General features: G+C 41.8%; 1 protein-coding gene across 1 annotated transcript; it reads left to right on the plus strand.

Moving 5' to 3' along the window:
- The first annotated feature begins 16,534 nt into the window (after window positions 1-16,534).
- Window positions 16,535-17,512, plus strand: MC3R (melanocortin 3 receptor). The gene has a single exon (XM_075517157.1). The coding sequence runs from the start codon at window positions 16,535-16,537 to the stop codon at window positions 17,510-17,512; it is 978 nt and encodes a 325-aa protein (XP_075373272.1).
- The last annotated feature ends 3,344 nt before the right edge of the window (window positions 17,513-20,856 follow it).

Below are 20,856 nucleotides of genomic sequence, written 5' to 3' on the forward strand. Positions count from 1 at the left end.
TCTCAGATTTACTAACAGAGATTCTGAACAGCTTTTTCCAAACTTCCTTCACTTCTGGATCCAACCACAATGTGTGAACCTCTTTGTCAACCTCCTGGTTTGCATTATCTCGCTTCTCTTGTTCACCAGGGCTCTCACAGCCCTGGGAGTGACTTCACATGCCAGAAATCAGAGATTTCCCTACCTGCTTTCTAAATTGCTAAATCCCCAGGAGTTTTCCAATAGCATATTGTGGATAACTCTGTATGAACTCATTATCTTGTGCTTTTTGTGGAAGTTAAAAAAAAAATCCTATGACAAGTATGTTTTTAATCAACCTGAAGTATTTGTTTAATAGGCAAAAGTCAAAAAAATGTTTGTATGTCCCTTTTTCATCTCATTAAAGAATTTTCTTAAACATTTTCATACCCAAGAAAAGGACATCATGAAATAAGTCATTTCAGGTTAAAAAATGAAAGTTTGAATGAAAAGATTCTTTTAAAAAAAAAAAAGCATTAACTTCATAGAAACATTTTTGCCTCTCATTGAAGCATGAACATTTCAGCAGAGCTGGAATGCTCTCACAAAATATTTTAGAGTTGAAAAACAAAGCCTTTCACTGGAAAGTGTTTTCACCTCAAAATTACTGCCCCAACCTGTTTTATAAATGGGCTCTTTCTTTTTTCTATGGAACGGTGCTGAAAAAGAGAGGAAGCCAGAGTTCCTAATGACTCCATCAAGTAATGTGGGGTTTTGACCTAGTACGACAGTGAGCATACCAAGGATGTTAATCAGCAGAAAGTGATGTGGGGAAACAATGCGAAGGTAAACAAGAAAAAAGAATTGAGGGGAAAAAAGATGAGTAACTGAAGAGAGAACAGTTCATTTTTCTAATGGAAAGAGGAGGAAAAGAAGAAAAGGCTGAAAGGACCAGAAGTGGTAGAGTATCTCCTCCAAAGGAAGCATATTGCAATTCTAAGTGTCATTTCTTAGACGAGGTTAACAGGTACATCAAGGAACTAACTGAGATACTGGATAAAAAACATCCTGACATTAAGGGTTGACATGATAAAGGGCTTACATGTACTGCTCAGTGACCTAAGGAGAGACTGTGCCTTGAACTGCAAACACGAAAGACAAAAGTGATACCTTCAGCACAGCCTGGATCTCCACAGCGAGAAGAGATGGCAGGTTGAGAGACACTCCTGGGTGCAAAGGAGACCAGCAGAAAAATAACCAACCTATAGGATGCTGAGCTTGTGCTTTACATTAAATGTTTGTGGTCAGTAGCTGGCTAAGCGCTGGCATTCAGCCAGCTGGCTGTCTGGCCAGCCGGCCATCCATCCATCCATCGTCCCATGCACTCATTTGCTCGCTCGCTCCTCCTGCCATGGAAATTTCATGGTTTGGGGGCTTTCAATGATTTTATTTTAGTTGCTATTTTAAAGCTACCAGCTCGGCAACCCTGGGAGACTAACACTTTCCATTTCCTACGTGAGCTACGCTGCCAGGATGCTCCAGCCTATGGCTGAGACGCCCTCAGCCAGATCCTCTGTCTCCTTTGAAGTCAGTGATGCCAACTAGCAGAGCTGGGAATCACTGAGGGGACAGGGGATAAGGGAGGAGTGGTCAGCCTGGTCCTTCTCAACCTGAAAGTGGTAACTGTCTTCCAGGCACCTTTATTTTTAAAGAGACAGAGAACATTTGGGGCTACATTGCAGGGATTATTTAGATTTTCAGGATGAATAGAGCCCCTTCTTTCCCTCTCCCTCAAATGACTGCTGAGAACAGCAGAAGGCCACTGATGAATATTTCAAGGTGTAAGGTCTTATAGACATCACACACATCTTTACAGCTCAAAAAAGAAAGTCAAGAAGGTCTCCTTATGCCTTGCATTTATGAAGGGCTCGTTCTTCCTCACTTTACTTTCAAAGTCCCAGTAAGACAGCATGGAAAGCCCTGATACAGATAAGCGAGGTACCTCAGTTCCCAGCTGCCTGCATTGGTGAGGTTCAGCCTTGCTCCGGGGAGAAGCTGCTTCCCTGCCAGGAGCTGAAGGTCACTTTTTTCTGTCTCTACCAGTATCTAAAAGGAGTCGGTCTGGACTCAGAGCCTGTTTGGTAAGCACTTGCTCCTGCCCTTACGGATGCTTGCAGTGGGACTGTGCCAAAGGGAGTGGGATTGACATGTTAGAGAAGCACAAGAGGCAGGATAAGACCAGGAAATCATACGTTGACTCCCTGTAAAAAGCAGAGTAAAAGTCACTCTGAGAGCTGCCAGGACTCATGTGTCCCCCCGCGCGGGGAGCTCTGTCCCCTCTCTGCACCACAGCCTGGCTCTGGGGCTGCACCTCGAAGGCATAGCTGTGATACCAACAGGGATACAAACAGCAGTAGTGGTCAGTCACGCAGGAGCACATTGGACTGGATACAAGGAAATAAAGGTATTTACCAAAAGGCAAACGAGAACATGCAAGAAATAGAGGAAGGGCAGGGTGGGGATTTTTTTTTTCCCCCAAGTCATTCTGCCTCCATAGGCACAGGTGAACAAAACAAGCTGAAATCGGCATTTCCCTCAACATTCTTTGAATTCATTGAAGAAATCTGGCTCAGTGAAGAAGTCAAGTATCAAAATAGAAACCCTTAGCAATTCAAAAGAGAACATTATTAAATTAAATCACATAAATCACCTAAACATCACCTCTGCCTTTTAACATAAGCAAAAATCCAGTATTTTGAAGCAAAGGAGATCTTTTGGGCTGAAATGGACACCCTCATCTCCATTTCACATGATGCATAGCATGACTGTGCCAACAAGTTCTGAATGAAACTGGAAAAACCAACCAAACATGTTTCAAGGAAGCCCTGTTTCAGGGGGTTTTGCCTTTTCTATTTCCTCAGGGAATCTCTAGCACAGAAATTGATGGTATTGCAAATTTTAGGTATTTCTATTTGATCTAATTTTGATCCTGGTTTTAAGCAAGAAAAATATGTATGTGCAACAGATTATGCTACACTGAACTGGAAGATCCCCTGTGCATTAAATGAAAGAAAACAAGGGGGGGGGGGGGGGGTGTGAATAGAAGATGAATAATTTAAAATTAAAACTTCTGACAAGCAATTGAGTCTGTGAAACTAAATTCAGGTCGAGAGTGACATCTAGTGATGCTCAGTACACAATCCTCGCACAAATTCTGCCAGTTTTTGGAGTATTCTCATCCATAAATCCTTTCCAAGGTACACAGCTTCCTACCTTAGCTTCTTTTATGTCCCTGTAAACCTCTTTTTAAACTGTTCGCAGAAATAATATATTTCGATATGAAAAATGATCAGTTTATGTTCAACTATTCCTGTTGAAATCCGACTCTCATATCCAAAACCCGGTCCAGCCTTTTCTGGCAGGGTCAAAAGAGAGTGCTCTCCAGACCTGAGAGAGCTAGAATGTATCAATTTCATCTTATTTTTATTATTTAGTTTACAGCTGTGATTTTGAAATAAAGCCCAAGGGAGAGAGGAGAGAGCTGGGAGGGATGAGGTGGCTGGGAGAGGGCTGTCAGTGTGGCAGTACGTCCAACCCAGCAGGACACTCAGATGCCCGGGAAACGTCAGCCTGCAAGGAGGCACTGGTGTCGTGCAGGGGAAGCCCATGCCAGCCACACTGGCTGGACATGTGACAAATTTAAACATTTTTCCATCTGTTTCACCAGAAATACCATAAAAGAAATATTTTCCTGTGAAATGCAGGTTTAAATTTTTTTCAGGTAATTTGGGTTACTTCTGTAATTAATTCAAGGTGCACATTTTGAATGACTAGTGGGAGAATCCAGAAAAGGAAAAAAAAAAGCTAGGAACTAGAAGATAGAGATAATACATCTATTCATTAAAATGAAGAAGTAGGTACATAGTGCCTAATTGATGGAGGTGTCATTTTTTGGCTTCTTTTATAAAAGCAAATATTCTTTTCTCATTCTTCACTTTTTTGTACAATACATCCTGCAAAGCATAGTGGCAGTTTGATACATAAATAAAGCAAATCAGTAATTAGCATCAGAGCTATTAGTTGTTCCTTTGTGAACTGGTAATGCACAAACTACTTAGTTGCTGAATTTTGAACAACAAAACGTTTCCAGCAGTCTTCTGCCTTTGATAGTGGTTCATTGTCACCATCAAGAAAAGAAAAGAAACAACCCACGTGTTTCTAAAAATAATGGTTCTTCATCTGCTTGAGCAATTTTCTTTGAGCTTCCCACTGTGTGCAACAAACATTAATAAAGGAAACGTCAGAGCAGTGCTCCTGGTGCACCCCTGCGGTGCCCGGGCCCTTCTGGAGGCTCTGCTCGGTGGGGAGGAGGGGACCTGCCATCCCAGCTGGCTGTGGAGCTCCACGGGATGATGACACCGACCCCAAGCCCCGCAGCCGAGGAGAGGAGAGAGCCACGCTGCCCCCGTCCCAGCAGCAGCCACCGCATCTGCCGTCCCCTCTGCCTCCCGCAGCCTGGAGGTGCCATGGGGGGACGGAGGCAAGATCACTTGCCTGAAAGGGGTGAGCTAACCCTGACAAGGCCAACTTTGTAAAATTGTGATGAAGTAACATAAAACCAACCAGTACTTGCCATGAAAAGTTCCTCTCAAGTTTAGTTGAAGCTTGATGGCCTTTAGCCAGCACTGCTCACACCTGCTTGCCACACAGCCCACGCTTTAGAGTCAACAAAGTTTTGCTGAAGTTGGTGACACTACACCGATTCATATTTTAACTCATTTTTCAACTGCCTTCATGCAAAATCCTAGACCTCTGAATGTCACTGGTGACCTTGCCTCGTTAATACTGATGCTGCATCCAGTGATGCACCCTAAAGCTAAGCAAGTTAAAAAATGACAGCTCTATATATTTACTCCTCTGTGACACAAGATGGCACCAGACACTACCTTAATTTCAAGGCCGTCAAAAAAGTGGACCATCAAAACAGTTTAAAATTGAAGACCCATATATATAGGTTTAAATGAGATGAGTCAGAACACAATGGAGTCTCCAGGATGTCCACCAGTGCATGGGAATGGCTGGGGCAAGCGGTAAGCACTGAAGGGTTTGAAATAGCAAAAAATTGGCTGTGGAATCAAAGAGAGCTAAAGCAATCCTGGCTCTTGAAGGCCTCCAAGAGCAACAGTCAGATCATGCTTCTGAAAGCTGTGAAACCTGGCTGCACCACCCCTTTAATGAGGTGCAGAGGGGACAGAGGAGTCAGGGTGCTCCAGGGTGGCCTTTTCATCCTGGAAAGAGCTCTACGACAAAAGGTTGCCTCTTCTCCTGCAACCTCCTTTTGAAACTTTGGTCCTTTCATCAATCAAAACAGATATTTTGGGTTTGACAAAAGCAAGTATTAAAAAAATAAAAAAGATGTCAGGAGATTGCAGCTGTCCTCCACCTTCCCCCCATTTCATTCTGGCCACTGCACCATGTACAGGGACAGCTTTAATCCAGTCACCTCCTCCATTTTCAGTCTTAGTCAGCAAATGACGGGGCAAGAATAAAGCAAAAGGCTTCCACGCGCTATTGCTATGTCTCTAGTAAGTGATATCATTGGCTAAAGCTACACATGCAGTTGTCCATCTGTGCTGTACACACAGTTAGTCCCATTGCAGGCTTTAGACAGGAGCATTGCAAACATAACGCACAAGCATTCACTAAAATCCTCACCCTTCTTTATACACACAGTAGTGTAATTTTAAGCTCAAGCAAGGCAGTGAATCACCAAAACTTTAGCAAGCGCAGTTGCAAGCCCAGCATTTCTGAAGAGGGGGCTACTACACGTCACTAAACTCAGCAAACACAAGCCAGATTCCTAGATGCTGGCTTTGAAAATGATTGACAAAATTGGTGTTTGAATGAGGAATTTCACTGAAATAAAACTTGCCTTTGGGCAGCCTCTTTTGGCACAGTTTCTGAAAGAGCATCCCCAAGAAAACAGGCCTGCAGGCACAGTCCTGGGCAGCAGCAGCAACAGAAAACTGAAATGGGCTAAATCGAGAGCCTGCCCTGCCAATTTTCCCTCCAGGAAGTATTCATCATTATCCTCTATTTTACAGCATAGGGAGCACTCAGCTGCACTCTCTTCTGTACTTTTAGCCATTTAGAAACCTTAGCCACCAATGTTTGCCAGTGGCAGGTTATTACTAAGAGCTTTTTGAAATTCCAACCTCGGTGTCACCGAGTTATTCATCATCAGGCTATTTGCTGGGCAATGGAAAGAGCAAGGGGAAGTCTGCAGAGCTTGGCCATATCCAGTCATCACTTCTCACTTAACGTGAAAAATGAAGGAAAAAATTTCAAGAAAAATACCTGCTCAGCTACAGAGGAGAAAACATGAAGCTCAGGCCCATAGACTGAATGAGCTTGCTTCTCTGCTTTTCATGGAGTGGGAAAGGAGAACTACATCTGGAAAAAGTACCTTGAAGTTAAGATACAGGAATGAGGTACCCTGGCTTTGAATCTCATATCACCACTGCAAAATGGTAAAAGCAATATTTTATCTCCCTTCCTGCTCTGACATTTAATTAGCCAGTGCAGGAACAATAACCCACTAGGCAGGGCCGTGTATTTCATAGCAGTGACAGATCTCTGGACACCCTGTTAGCACATGGTCTCTCCAGACAGTTCACACAAGCTCTTCAAGCTGGCATTGCTCGGAGGAGGAAAGGCAGCATTGGCTCCCATAAAGAAAATCCTTAGTAATATTATGCCTATATATTGTTAATATATTGTATTTAGACACATTTTTAATGTGTGTATATATATATATAAATTAATAACAACCAGTCCAGAAGACAAAGGGAATAATAGAGCACAGATTCAAAGTGACTGGAGTCAGGGGAAGCAGGAAGGGTTTGAAGGTTCACTCTGCCCCTCTGCAAAAGTTTGTTGGGTAGTGACACAATATCCTTCAGACAACTATGAATGAGGGAGCTCATGAGGTCAGACTTCATTGGTTTAGGGTTCTGGCACCTGCGTCCTCTGAGGTGCTGGCCTAGAAGAGCAAGGTTACAAAATGTTTTGAGAAGTTTCTAAGCAGTCAACAAAAGTGCCCTTGGTGAATGCAGCTGAAATTTAATTATTTCTGCCATCAGAAGTTGTATAAGATGAGCAATAGATGCAACCCTTTCATGACAACCCCTTTTCTCATCAAGACAATATTCAGTACAAACAAAAACTTAAACCAGCTTGTTTTCTTGTGTTATATGGGAAAATGTGCTATTCAGAAACACCTAACCATACGTTATTACTAAATACAAAGAAAGATGTGTAAATAACCTTATGCACTTGAACTGAAAAAAAAAAAGAAGGAACAAGAAATGGTATGAAACTAATTAGTTGTCACTTCTGTTTTCCATAATAAATGGTACAAGACTTCATGAACCATATTTGCTTTCCAAATATGTTTTGCTTTCCAAATGAAGAAGATTCTGTTTCTAACAGAAAGTATTCCATATTCACACTCTGTAGTTTGACATTACTCAAAGACGGGCTCCTACTGCAAACTTCAGAATCTAGAAAAGGCTCTTGAAGAGCATTTAAGTCCCATTTTACTGTTGAAGGGCAACATCTCCGAGGGCAGCAGCATGATTGTGCACATGTGGTTGGTTTAAAGAGATGGACACAGGCCTTTGCTATTCCTAGTTATTCCTAAACCATTAAGAAGTAAAGATTGCCTCGCTCTGTTCTACAGGTTATTTGCAAAAAGCAAGGCAGACAAAAGCACTGAAGCCAATTTTTTTTTTACAACCATAGGACATTGTTAAGGTCACATCTTCCAAACACAAAAAGAGTAGAACAGGAAATCCTTGGACCAAATTAACAAGGCAAAAGTTAGACCTAACTGGTAATTAAAACTAAAGGATAGGTTCTGATAGCTCTTATCACAGTCTTTGAGAGAGAAGCAGTCTTACAGGAATGTTCTTCTGCAGCTAGAAAGAGGAAACCACCCATCCCATGGAGTTTCCCACTGATTTCAGGAAAATCCCATACGCCAAAATGTGAACTGACAACCAAGTAAACACACGTGGGACTTTTTTCCCCACTTTTTTTCCTCCTTTTTTTTTTTTTGCAAGATGGCTTAGTCAGCCAAGGATGTTTCTTTTGCAGTCTTCACATGGGGCCACACACAAACAGGCAGACATGCAAGTAGACATCATTTTAAACAGCCTGAAACTGGTACTTCTGCAGGTCTAGGAGTGGCTGGTGACAGTCCATCTCTAGCATGTAAAGAGTGGCAGCATCAGGGAAAAAAGCTTCAGTTTTCTGGTTGGGGGGGGTGGGTTCTGTCCTTCTCGTATGAGTATTTTGTCTGCCAGGAAGCAACACTGGACTCCAAGTACAGCAACGAATTGAGGCGCTCTAAGCATCAGCAGAAAAATCTCTCCCAAAATCCATCCACCCACAGCATCCGACAGCTCCGTAAAATCATCTTTAAAGCTTGCCAGTCTCCAAAGTCTTACAGTTATCTATAGTGCCAGGAATGAGGTCAGTCAGCAGCATTAGGTTATTAGGCTTTTAAAAGGCCAAATGCACCCACTGCTCAGCCCCAGCACCGCAGGGCAATGAGATTTATGAAGACAAGGGCTTCCAGGGAGATGAGGAAGATATTCCAGGGATTCTTGACACTGATGAAGCTGAATAGCAGAATGCAGCTGGCTCAATCATGTCTGCTTGTCTTCCACTCTGTAAATGAGAGGACAAAACTGATACTGAGTATTATTAGCCAAAAGCACTTAAAATCCCTTGAATATGACAAAGCACCTACAGGTGCTGGTAAGTGTTTTGCAATCAGGTCTGCTTTGTCTCCTTTTACCCTTGGATGAGAAGGAAAATTGTATATAATGTCCAAAAGCTGAGTCTGTTTAAATTAACCTGTTAACTGGCTGAAATTATAGAAACATTCATCTGAAAGCCACCTCATAGCAATCACTATTACTGTTCCTTTTCCTCACTAATCACAAGGTTGGCAGGCCACCTCTTCGTTTGCAGTACTGGTGCTTTTTGCTCCAGCCAGGGTTGAAAGAAAATTCAGTGGATCGGATCCTAAATGATGCAAACTGCTAGCAGTCTGCTTCAACAGGGTTTCAGTTGCTTGTATCAGGTGAGGATCTACTCTTCCAATTTGAAAATCTCTCCCATTAATCTCGTACAGACATATGCAACTTCCACTGACCTCAGCTGATGCCAGATTCATTCTTGCCTCAGATCACAGTGAGCCTCGGACTATAAAATGACATTATTAGCTATGGATGTGACTGTGAAGTGTATGAGCTACAACTTCTTGGAAGATCACAATTGAAATCCTTCCAATATTACATCCAATATCTAATATTGCAAGTGATTCTGCAGTCTGTGAATCTGACAGTACTAAAAATGCTCTTAGAAAGCTGTTACCTTAACACATTCAAGAAACACACAGCATTTTAGTAGACAGTGCTTAATCACCTGAGCGTTTAAAGTGGTGTCATTGTATGTCCTTTTTGCCAGATTCTTGTGAGGCTCCTACTTCCAGTTTTGTTGGAATTTTATAATCTCCAAGTAAAAAACAGCCCAAACTGCATTTCCACTATTTATTATAACTAGTGATATCTTCTTGATTTCAGATAAAAATACTAAACAGCTTTTTTTCTTGAACTAAGTCAACACTCAAGAGGTTCATGATCTACAAGTCATTTGGTGAATAAGATCAGAAGTTTAATTTATTGCATTTGTCAAGTATTCTATTATCAAAAACTAAAACTCTACTAAGGCAGCTCTTCAGCATAGAATAACTCTGTATGTCAGTAAAGAGCTGAGTAACTGTCATGAAGTGCCCAGGTGATGAATTCAAGCACATGTTTACAGATATTTCCAAATCAAAGCCTGTAAAGTAATGGGCACTCCAGAAACGTGCACAGAATTCAAAAAGTGTACTTTGCTTTTGCTTTGCTAAGACAAAATATTTTATCTGCTAAGCCCTTTCCTAAAAAGAATAAAAATGAGGAGAGGTCTTCAAGAGTATTTCACTATTTTGGCTACTTGGAACCAGAGGAGAGTAGTAATTACCTGCTGCATGGGAGCAACCGTCTGTTTATTATCCTCTAATTTCCTTTAAAATTTCCAATTTTTTCTGGCACAAACTATTGTTGAAAAAGAGTGAAAATAAAGCAAAATGATATAAATTTATCAGCCATTATCAGCTTGAATCTCATGACAAGTGTTAAACAAGGTTTTTCATTCAACAACCTCACAAGGGAATTCTCTCTATAAAACTCCATTATCCATACTTAGCAGTAGCTGTTACTTTCTCTTTACCTTTCCCTGAAGATTAAACAGTTTAACTAGTGAAGAAACAACTGAATAATAATAACATACAAAAAAAAGAAACCTTACAATATTAACTGCTTTGTAAAGCATGACCAAAGTTTGTATCAAAGAAAATGGTTCATTTCTGCTGGTAGTTAAAACAGCTAAAGCTTTTTTTTTTTTTTAAACTTCATCACAGCCAATATTTCATTAATTGAGCTGTCATCATCTTATTTACAGCTTTTTTTCTTGGAAAGGGAGTTATTTTAGGGTCGAATGATGAGATAAAGGACATGAATGAAAGCCTTCTCAGTAAGAGACATCCTGAAAGATCTAATCTCCACATTTTACCCATTTCATCTTTGTGGACTTGGGGTGGGCTGCCCTGACATTTTAGAAGGGCTACTCACGATCCTTCTAAGGATCCATCTGCTTGAAATGAAGCATACATAATATTAATTGCCAACATTATAGATTAATGGACTAGGTAACAATTTTAAGTTTGGAAGCCTCAGATACTGAAGGAAAGCCCTGGCATTGGCAGATAAGCAGAGATGATGGCAAGTGTGTATTAGAAGATACCGTTAAAGAAATGGTCTGCTAGTTCACAGATCTCTACGCTGCCCTGAAAGTACCGGGCAAAACCCTGACAAATCAAGGCTTATGCTGGTGATATGTGAAAACATGAACTTATGAAACATGAGACATGTCTCATCTTTTCAGGCAAAGAAAGGAATGGAAATTAGGTCTTGCACATCCTGGACAAGAGCTCTAATCAGTAGCCCAGAATACAAAACAGCAAAGATGCATTTTCCACTGAACCCATTCTAAAAGGAGGAGGTGGCCACTGCTAAATATTGTCAAATCTGGTCACAGGTATAGACTGTAGTGAGGAGAGAGTACCTGCAGGTGTCCGTCCAGCTGGCTTACAGATCCTGGTCAGGCTTGGGCACAAGGAGCTCTATCAGCCAAACCTGAGACATGCACAGGCTGAGACACAGAAATCTTTAGTATCTAGAAACCTTCGGGGTCAAAATGCTGATGCTGATTGAGTTCAAATGCCTCCATGGTTAGGGAGATATTTTCATAATGAAATTCAATGTTCATTTTTGCAATCTGGCCTTCAAGCTCCTACAATTTTTCATTTTTATGGGGTTTTAAATTATTGTTGACAGAAGCACAGAAGGGTGTTTCCCTCAGTAAAAACTGTCTTAGGTCACACTTGTTTAAAGAATTGGTTTTAACTGTAGCAGCCTACCCAAGTGCTGGTATTTGTACACAGAACTAATACAAGATTTTAACCCTAGGTGCATTTCGAAAGATTTCTATTGCTCAGCTAAGCGAGACCCTGAAGACCATCTCCACAATCCACCTCCAGTAAATCACTCTGGAGCCTGAAAAGCACTGCTGTATTCAGAATCAGAGTACAGGGGGTTAAGTCCTCATAGTAAAACACAAGTAAAGCAAGCATAAAAATCACTCCTTGCCTCTGTAAACTTTTGGGTCTGTGAAGACTCATCATAAGAAATATATTAACACAAAAATCAGAACAGAGGAAGGGTAATTCTAGAGGCCAAAACCACAGAGATTTCTTACCACCTATCTGGTCTTTACAAATATGATAGTCTAACTGAATCAAAGTCACGCCAAATTGGTGAAACACACAGATTCCGTTCTATCTGTGAGGAACAATACAGTTTGGGGATCTGGGGCTGGAAGTTGAAAGAATAAAATGAGAAGGAGGCAATATAATTATCAAGGATAACTGATACAGCAGGGGACTGAACTTAATGCTGCAAGATATGCTTTCCCTTCCTGTGCACATATTCTCCTCTCACCTATGGCCCCAGCTGCTGTCTGACCTAAACATGGCATCACGAACTACACAGACAGTAGGTGACAGTTGCATAGCAACTACAGGGACAGAAACCAACGACTTCTCTCATTCAGCACACCAGAAGATTAAAAAACAATGTCAATAATTTCAACAGTGAGTTTGGGTTTTGAGTCCATGGAATAAACAAGACAACAGCAGGAAGACAACACTGTTCCCTGGGTGTCAAATAAACATCCTCTCACAACACCTGGAGAGAAGGCTATGAAATGTAACATTAATCATGGACTGCAGAGCCCAAGACGAGGTAAGAAGGGTATTTTACTCATTGATTTAAAATAGGAGATGACACTTTCTATACATTAACAGAGTTGCAATGAAACATTCAGATATACTGTGAGCTTACTGGCTCACTATGACACAGCAAAGCCCAAAGATCCAAAACCTTGACTGGTCCCACTCAACCTCCATGATTTCCATCCTGGATCTCCTCTGAACAGACAGTCCTGAGCATGTCCCAGGCAGCAGTTTAAAGTTTTCCCTTGAGGCCTTGGGTATAAGAGGTGGGAACAGCTATGCACAAAGCAAAGTCTGGGGAATACACACAGATGTCTCATATCTCTAACTTTCCAATCTTCTCTTCACCAGGTTTTGGTGGAAGAAGGACCTAAACCAAGCATTATTTCATTTTATATGCCTTGGGTTGCAACAATTGCCATGGCTCTGCTCCCCTACCCAAGACAAGTGGACTTCACTACCTAGGAGATTGAGGATATGAATGTCTACTGTCATTTTAGCACATTTTAATAGGTTGCCACTCCTCAGATGTAATGTAGCAATTGCCAGGACACAAATCCACTGCAACACTGCAGTGGAAGTTAGAGCAACCTGTCCATTTTGCACTGCAACGCAGATCACTAACTGTATCTCTGGAAATGAAGCAGCAACTGACAGCTGAGGGGCAGCAACTTATTATATATTATTGCAAAATTTCAGATCACATAGGTTTTCCAATGCTGAGCAGAGAAATGCCCTTACACCTTTTGAAAATAAGGCCTAACATGTCACCGTCTTTTGTGCAAACACAGCTTCTTCCCATTTTTGCAAAGACCCTTAGAGTCAGTTTGAGCTTGCAATCAGATACATGAGGCTCTAGCCCACTATTTTTAGCACTTAATGGCAAAGCTAATAGTGCCATTAATCCACTTTGGCATATAACATTCAATTTCCACTTCAAATTGCACCTCAGTGCAAATGGTAGCTTGATTCCTGCTGTCAGATACATCCAGAAATTCACAATGAAACATATTTAATGTCATCTTATTCTCAGATTCAACTGAAAGGCAGGGAAATCTGTAGTGGTCTTTTGAAACAGCGTAGCAACAAGGGATGGAGCATGCTGGAGTCGATATTCACAGGACTAATGCAGCGTATTGCTGAGACTAACCCGATGGGGAAGACAGGACTGGAATGTAAATGGCAAAGCACTCCTATGAATTGGTTTACGTGTGGGTGCCTAAAACATAAGTGCCCCTCCATCAGCAGGTAATCCAGAGCCAATGCCACAAGGATGCTATTCCTCCAGGGTGAGCTCTTCTCCATGAATGGCAGCTCTGCCTTTCATCCTGTCCTCACCCTGGGAGGATACAGCCTCCACCTGCCACTTCACAAGACGGTACCCAAGGACAGAGCTGGCAGGGACAGACATCTGTCCAGTCTTGCAAAGACGGGCTCCTCCTCAGTTGGAAAGACAATGTTTACAAGGCCAGCGATAGTCATTATGTCTTGAAATCACTATCTTGAGTGCACTCCATCAGCTCGAGAAAGCTGGCAAGAACCATCTGGGGCTCACTGCACAAAATAAAGATAGCTGCTCTAACTGCTGCACTCGAACAGAGGGAATATCTTTTCCCTGCCATGGGATTAGAGGCATGGAAGAGATAGCTTAAAATAAACTATCTGCTTTAAAATACATCACTGTGAATTTACAGAGAGACTTTGAGAGACCAGTTAAGATCTTTAAAATGTTAACTGGACAACTTTATTTTTTCAGATTAAAATTACTGCACTGGATATTGTCCTTGTAAAGGTATCATCTGAAGTTTGAATTTGAGCTTTGCTGCCTCTTGGTATTGAATTATGGATGCACAATAATAATTCTGTGGGCTGAAAATGGAACTGGAAAATATTTTTTACTTTTTGAGCTAACAAACCTGTAATAGAACCCCTAAACTTTAGTATATGTGAGATTCTATGGCTTTGATTCTAAAGTACTTCTGCAAAAACATGAATCATGAAGTACACAGACATCAGTGAGCACTTTCAGAAAAATCAAACCAAGAAAATCCACTACAGAGGTATAGCGTGAGTGAATAACACACAAGGAAAATCTACCTTATGCTTGCCTGTTTATATATAACTGAAAGTCTCCCTGGTCCTGCATAGGCTTAAAATCAGTACGATTCCCGTTAAGATCAGTTATGGTGGGCTCCTGTGAGAAAAAGTAGCTGCTGGGGGCAAGGATTACTTTTGAAAGAGTAAAGAACAGAAGGGGCACATGGTCATTTCTCCAGCAGAGATGTCTAGCTGGGCAGCTCTTCTAGTACAGGTGCTCAAGGGTATATGGGCCTGCTGAAATACTGGAGACAGGCACAGCAACCCAGTAACACACTGGGTCAGACCAACTCATCCCACAGCTCTGTCTTCACATGACCTGCCCATGAAGGTTACTAGAAGAACCTTCATTACAATAGGTCTGATATCAGAGCAGTCCCACATACCCAGCATTTACTCTTAGGAATAAAGGACTTTTCAGAGATTTAAGGGATGATACGAAAGTTCAAGAGCAGTTAGGTCAGAAGGCTTCAGGCTGTTGGAGATGCTACCAAGGAAACCAGACCAACATTAAGTGTCCGTTGTCATGAACTGGGCAATAGTATTAAAAAAAAAAAGAAAATAAAAAGGTTTAACGGGGGCAATTGAACTTCAAGAACTCTGACCTTGGAACCAATGCTGCCAGAGATGGTTTGGAAGTCGAATTCAGCTGCAAATTAACTTCCATGTAAGTGGTTTAATAACCAGCTGAGCCTCTGGCCCTCCTGGGATGACCATTCTTTGCCAGTAAGACATAGCACACTTCTGCAGACAGGAAGGAGGAAATGAAAAAAAAAAAAAAATCAGCTTGCAAGAGCTGGTTAAGCCTTTAGGCTGACTGAGATCCTTCAGCAGAGCTGGAGAGTCATGACAGAGAAAGCATGGTGTGGAGAGTCACACCTGCACTTTGCTTCACTTGTAAGCAAGGAATTTAGGAACCAAAATAAACAAACAAAACCCAAACCATTTGTGGGCAAGGAATGAAATCCCTGGGACCTTTTCTCTGATGAAACCAACATTATCTAGCTAATGACAGCCTTTGGAGCACCTCAGCAACTATATCATGGCCATATTATTTGCACCCACATCCCACCTGTGCTACAGCTCACCCTCAGGTTGTTGTCTTTACCCACAAGGTCCAAAGCCCAAGTGAGCCCAGGACATCCTCAAGGGAGGCATTGTCTGGACTCAGCTGAAGGCTCAGCCAGCTCGTTCAAACCAGGCAAGAGGAGCTCTGGCTCCAGGCAGGAGAGGAGTAGAGGCCAGGACAGTGCATGGGCATCCTGCCTGCCCCTGCTCACTCCCATGGGCAGGACCCGGCTGCCGAGAACAGGCATAAAGTTTTGCTGGATTAAAATCCCATTTTTCAGACGAATTTTAAGGCAAATCCATCCGATTCGCTATCTGCAGAGGGCGCCAGACAGTTTCAGATCTGCTGGTGGAGCCAGTGGTGGGGATGCTGTACCTGGTGCTTGCAGCTGTCAGTCAGAAAGGTGCTTGCTCTCTAATGGCCAATGCTCTGCACGGAGGATTAAGTAGGAGTTGTTTTTTCTTTCATAGATGTATAAATCCCTTAGTTCTCTTTTCCTTTCTTGTCACCGAAATAGCAAGAGATACTTTGCTGTGCTGCAACATACTGGCAACAAACCTGCACTGGCCCCAGCAAAGGATAGCAGATGAGAAAACTCCCTGCTTTTAATCATCAGGAGAGCTAGAACCAGCAATGTGCTGCTGGTGATTTTTCCCTTCAGAGAAACTGTTTGATGCCTGCAAGATTTGAAGCTCACTTTCTTATAAAGGAGAAGAGCAGCCTGTGACTGACACAAAACTCACTGTAAATGCAGATTGTTTTTTTATGTTTCTACTTGTAAAAGTGACTAAAGAAAAGTCCTGCTTGATTCCATCCCATGCGCACAGTAACAACTTGGAAGGACTTCTTTTTCTTTTTTCCTCCCCCCCCACCCCCCTTTTTTTTTTTAAACCGGTGCTCTATCAGGTCTGTAATCACTTGTGAATTCAACTCCTTTGCTGACAATGAATACCACACACTTTGCATTTTCATTTCAGCCTGTGCTGCTTAATGTCACTGAAGACTTCAATGACTCAATTCTGAACAACAGAAGCAGCGATGGATTTTGTGAGCAGGTCTTCATAAAAGCCGAGGTCTTCTTGACTTTAGGGATCATCAGCCTCCTGGAAAACATCCTTGTCATTCTTGCAGTGCTGAAGAATGGAAACCTACACTCTCCCATGTATTTCTTCCTTTGCAGCTTGGCTGTGGCAGATATGTTAGTGAGCATGTCAAATGCCTTGGAGACTATCATGATTGCAATCCTGAGCAACGGCTATTTGATCATCGATGACCACTTTATTCAGCATATGGACAATGTTTTTGACTCAATGATTTGTATTTCTTTGGTAGCCTCAATTTGCAACCTCTTGGTAATAGCCATTGACAGGTACATAACTATTTTCTATGCCCTCCGTTACCACAGCATCATGACTGTGAAGAAAGCTTTAACCCTGATTGTGGTCATTTGGATTGCTTGTATCATCTGTGGCATCATATTCATTGCCTACTCAGAAAGCAAAACTGTCATTGTCTGTCTCATCACCATGTTCTTTACCATGCTTTTTCTCATGGCTTCCCTTTATGTTCACATGTTCTTGTTTGCACGCCTGCATGTTAAGCGGATTGCAGCCCTCCCTGTGGATGGGGTGCCCTACCAGCGTACCTGCATGAAAGGGGCTGTCACCATCACCATATTACTTGGTGTCTTCATTGTTTGCTGGGCACCTTTCTTCCTTCACCTCATTCTCATCATTTCTTGCCCAATGAATCCATACTGCATCTGCTACACTTCACACTTTAATACTTATCTGGTCTTGATAATGTGTAACTCGGTAATAGACCCACTCATTTATGCTTTCCGGAGTCTGGAGATGAGAAAGACTTTCAAAGAAATAGTGTGTTGCTGTTACGGCATGAGTGTGGGACAGTGCATGCTGTAAACATCTGGCTTTGTGTTGAGAATAGAGAGGATACACACAATAGGTGTATGAATATATATACGTATCTAGATACATAGCAGCTCCACTTTAAAAGCAGTGCATGAAGGAAGGGCACAGGAAAGAAAAAATAACTTTCCACTTGATGCCTTGATTTATACTTTTCAAAATGAAAACCAGATTCAACTAAATTATTTGAAATTATTTAAATAGTTATATAACAGAAGAAAATCCAGAGTGACTTACAAAATGGCTTAAACTTACTGGAAAAATGAATCCTGAAAGGGAATACTACCTTAGAGAGACCAAAATAATATTGTCTCTACCATTCATTCGTACCTGCTGCTTTATGTCTGTGTCACTATCAACAAGTCAGTGTTTTCTAAAAGATTCCGTTAGTAACCTCTGTGGAAAGCTATTCACTTGCAAGACAAATTGAAACACCAACAGGTAACAGCATTGCTCTACACTTACTCCCATGCCTCTACCTTTTATTAAAAGAGTAGATTGACATTTATGCTGCTTGCTATAAAGCAACCCGAGTAAAATCTTTGAAGGGTGAAAGTAAACATTTCTCTTGAACTGAAACACTCTTTCAGTAGAAATCAGTTAAGTGAAAAGGAGCAGCTACTGTATCAATGATAGTGTGACTTAAACAGCTGCCTGATAGAAGTGACTCATATGAAGAAGGCATTTACATTACTTTTTGTGATATAGGAGTATTTTTAATTTTTTTTTTTAACTGGAATGCACTGATCAATGTAGTATCTGGTATGTTAATAAAATAAGTGACAGAAATCTCCTTTTGATAAATTGTCACCAATGAGACTCCTAGAAAATTTTGAAGGCTACAGAGATCTGAACATAAAGAATAGCTAAAATGCAAAATAGTTTGAATTTAGCTTTGTGTTAAAGCTGCATGGAGTCTTTAGAGATATCCATTTGGCTAAGTTAGGTACCTGGAAGAAATGAGTATGGCAGATATTACTTCTATGCATTGAGAAATATATGTCATGGGTCAGTCTCTTTTTACTTAAAGAGCTTTACACTGAGTTCAGTGGATGGACATATCTGCACTGGAAACAAGAAAGCAACATGCTGTTTGCAATCTTTTTCAAACTCTGTGTGCAAGTTGGTGGCATGTAAAGCACGCAACTTCAGCTACAATAATTTAGTCTTTGCCTTTGCTTTTTATAGGAATAAACCATGTAAGTGGCCTTCAAATAGCATATTGTAACCGAGCAAAGGCTGATGCAATTTGTATATAATGCAACATACAGGCATTATCACAGACAGTGCCAGACTAAGAAAACTCTAAGCCATTCTAAAGTCTACTTAGCACCTTTCTGGTATCTCACTTTTAGGAAGGGCAGTAACCCAAAACCCTCGGGGTTGTCTATTGCTTTCAAACATCTAAAAGATATCATTTGACTTAAGACTTTTTTTTTCTTTTTTCATTTGAGTGGAGTTGCTAGGTTGTTGTTATTTCTAGGGCTCCCCTCTGTCAGCTTAGGAACAGTTATCCAGACCAGAGCTTCCCAATTTACTCTGCCTCCAGTTCTGCATTCACACACTAGTCCTCCTACAACCCAGGCGACAGTGTTTCACTGCTGCTGGCTCCAGAACCCAGCTCTGACTGTCCATGGGGAAGACGTGTCCCCCAGTTTGCAGATACTGGCCCGTGTCTGACTTCATTTTATTCTCAGCATCCTACAACCTATGTAGGGAGTTACCTAGCTTCCCAATCCTATGGAGTGTATAATTCTCATAGGGCCAAGAACCATCTGTCCCTGTGTCTAGCCACACTCTGCCCATCAGCTCAAACCAACCTCATACTCCCTGTTTCCCTTGCCCTCTGATCACACCCTAAATTCCCTAATCAAGTCCACATTTCCTCCTGTAATCCCATCCTCTGGACTTCCACCTTCCCAATGCTCCCACTGTTCCAACACTTACCTAATCTCATAACCCTTAATTTAAAAAAAAAAAAAACTAAACTAAAAAACCCACCAAGATCACCATGGATCACGTGGCAGAACAGGCACAGACGAAAATTCTCCCACATTTCAGATAGAGACCAGAGAAAATCCCAACAACTGGCAAGTAAGCTAAACCTGAATGCTTTCAGCCTTATCTGTGTCTCACAAATTACAGTTCAGCAGTACTAAGATCTGTTCTGTTAGCTCAGCCTGTCTTACTTCTGCAACGCCTGATGTAGCACATCAATATGAACTGAAACAAATCACCATAGGAAACCACACAACTAGCCTTTTGTGGTGTGGAAAGACTGTACCTACTTGTTGTAAAAAACTTTACCTGTTGTTAGTGTTATGTACCCTTATACTCTGGAGCATGGTTTGCCATGATATTCTGCCTCAGGTTATTGTGTATTTAGCTTTTATTGCACCTGATGTCTTACTTATTTCTCTTTTTAAAAGTGATTTTAGATGAGACTGATTCATACTGTGCTTTGCCTTTAAGCAAAACATACATCCGTTGAATAAAACAAGCTGAAGACATCACTTAGAATCGTGTTTGCTTCTATCAGAGCACCATGCCACATCAAACCACGGTCCTGGTGGTCTGGTTCACAAAACTAGAAATAAGTCTAACACCGGGCAGAAAGCTCCTAATTCTACATGCTGTCCACAGAACTATGCAAAAATGAGCAAAAAAGTCAGACTTCTCCATCCCACATGAAAGCATGATGGAAAAGAGAATCCATAAAATCCCTCAAAGATCTCTCACACTTTCTGGCACCAGCCGGTAAAGGTGTGGCTCCTTCCCGCAAGTTATCCACGGAGGTGGGTGGGGGGTTTGTCCAGTCACAGTTCCAGATTCCCAACTCTAACTCATACTTTGGAAATCCATGGTGCAGTCTTCTGCATGGAACCAGGGACACAGGCCTGTCCACGGGCAGGGAAAGAAACAGTCTCCATGGGACTGAACCCCACAACTGGAGGTATGAATGAATACTAACAGCTACAGCTCCAGGTGTGAAATGGAGGTGAAGGGAAGAACAGGACTGCACTCTAAGGAAGTATCACTGCAATCAGTTGCTGTGGGACAGATCTTAACACTTCACTGAGAAGGGAGTCCTGGAACTGGTGTTCCACCATCCTCAGGGACAGAGCTGAAGCTCCAGTCAGGACTCATCTAAGAGACACACAAGGACTGGAACATCAGCAGAAGCCCCCCAAAACAGTATCATTTCCCAGCAGTGCACCCTACAGATGTGTACATACAGCAGAACAAAGACATCACAGCAACACATGCTAGTACAGGGCAACAGTCCTTAACATATGCTAGTAACCAGAGCAACATTTCTATCTGCTGAGAATCTGCCC

Source organism: Mycteria americana, chromosome 14 (assembly GCF_035582795.1).
Source record: "Mycteria americana isolate JAX WOST 10 ecotype Jacksonville Zoo and Gardens chromosome 14, USCA_MyAme_1.0, whole genome shotgun sequence".
Taxonomy (NCBI): Eukaryota; Metazoa; Chordata; class Aves; order Ciconiiformes; family Ciconiidae; genus Mycteria; species Mycteria americana.

Bases quoted from the DNA above. Each gene is read 5' to 3' on its own strand.
- MC3R (XM_075517157.1), top strand. From the start codon at position 16,535: ATGAATACCACACACTTTGCATTTTCATTTCAGCCTGTGCTGCTTAAT.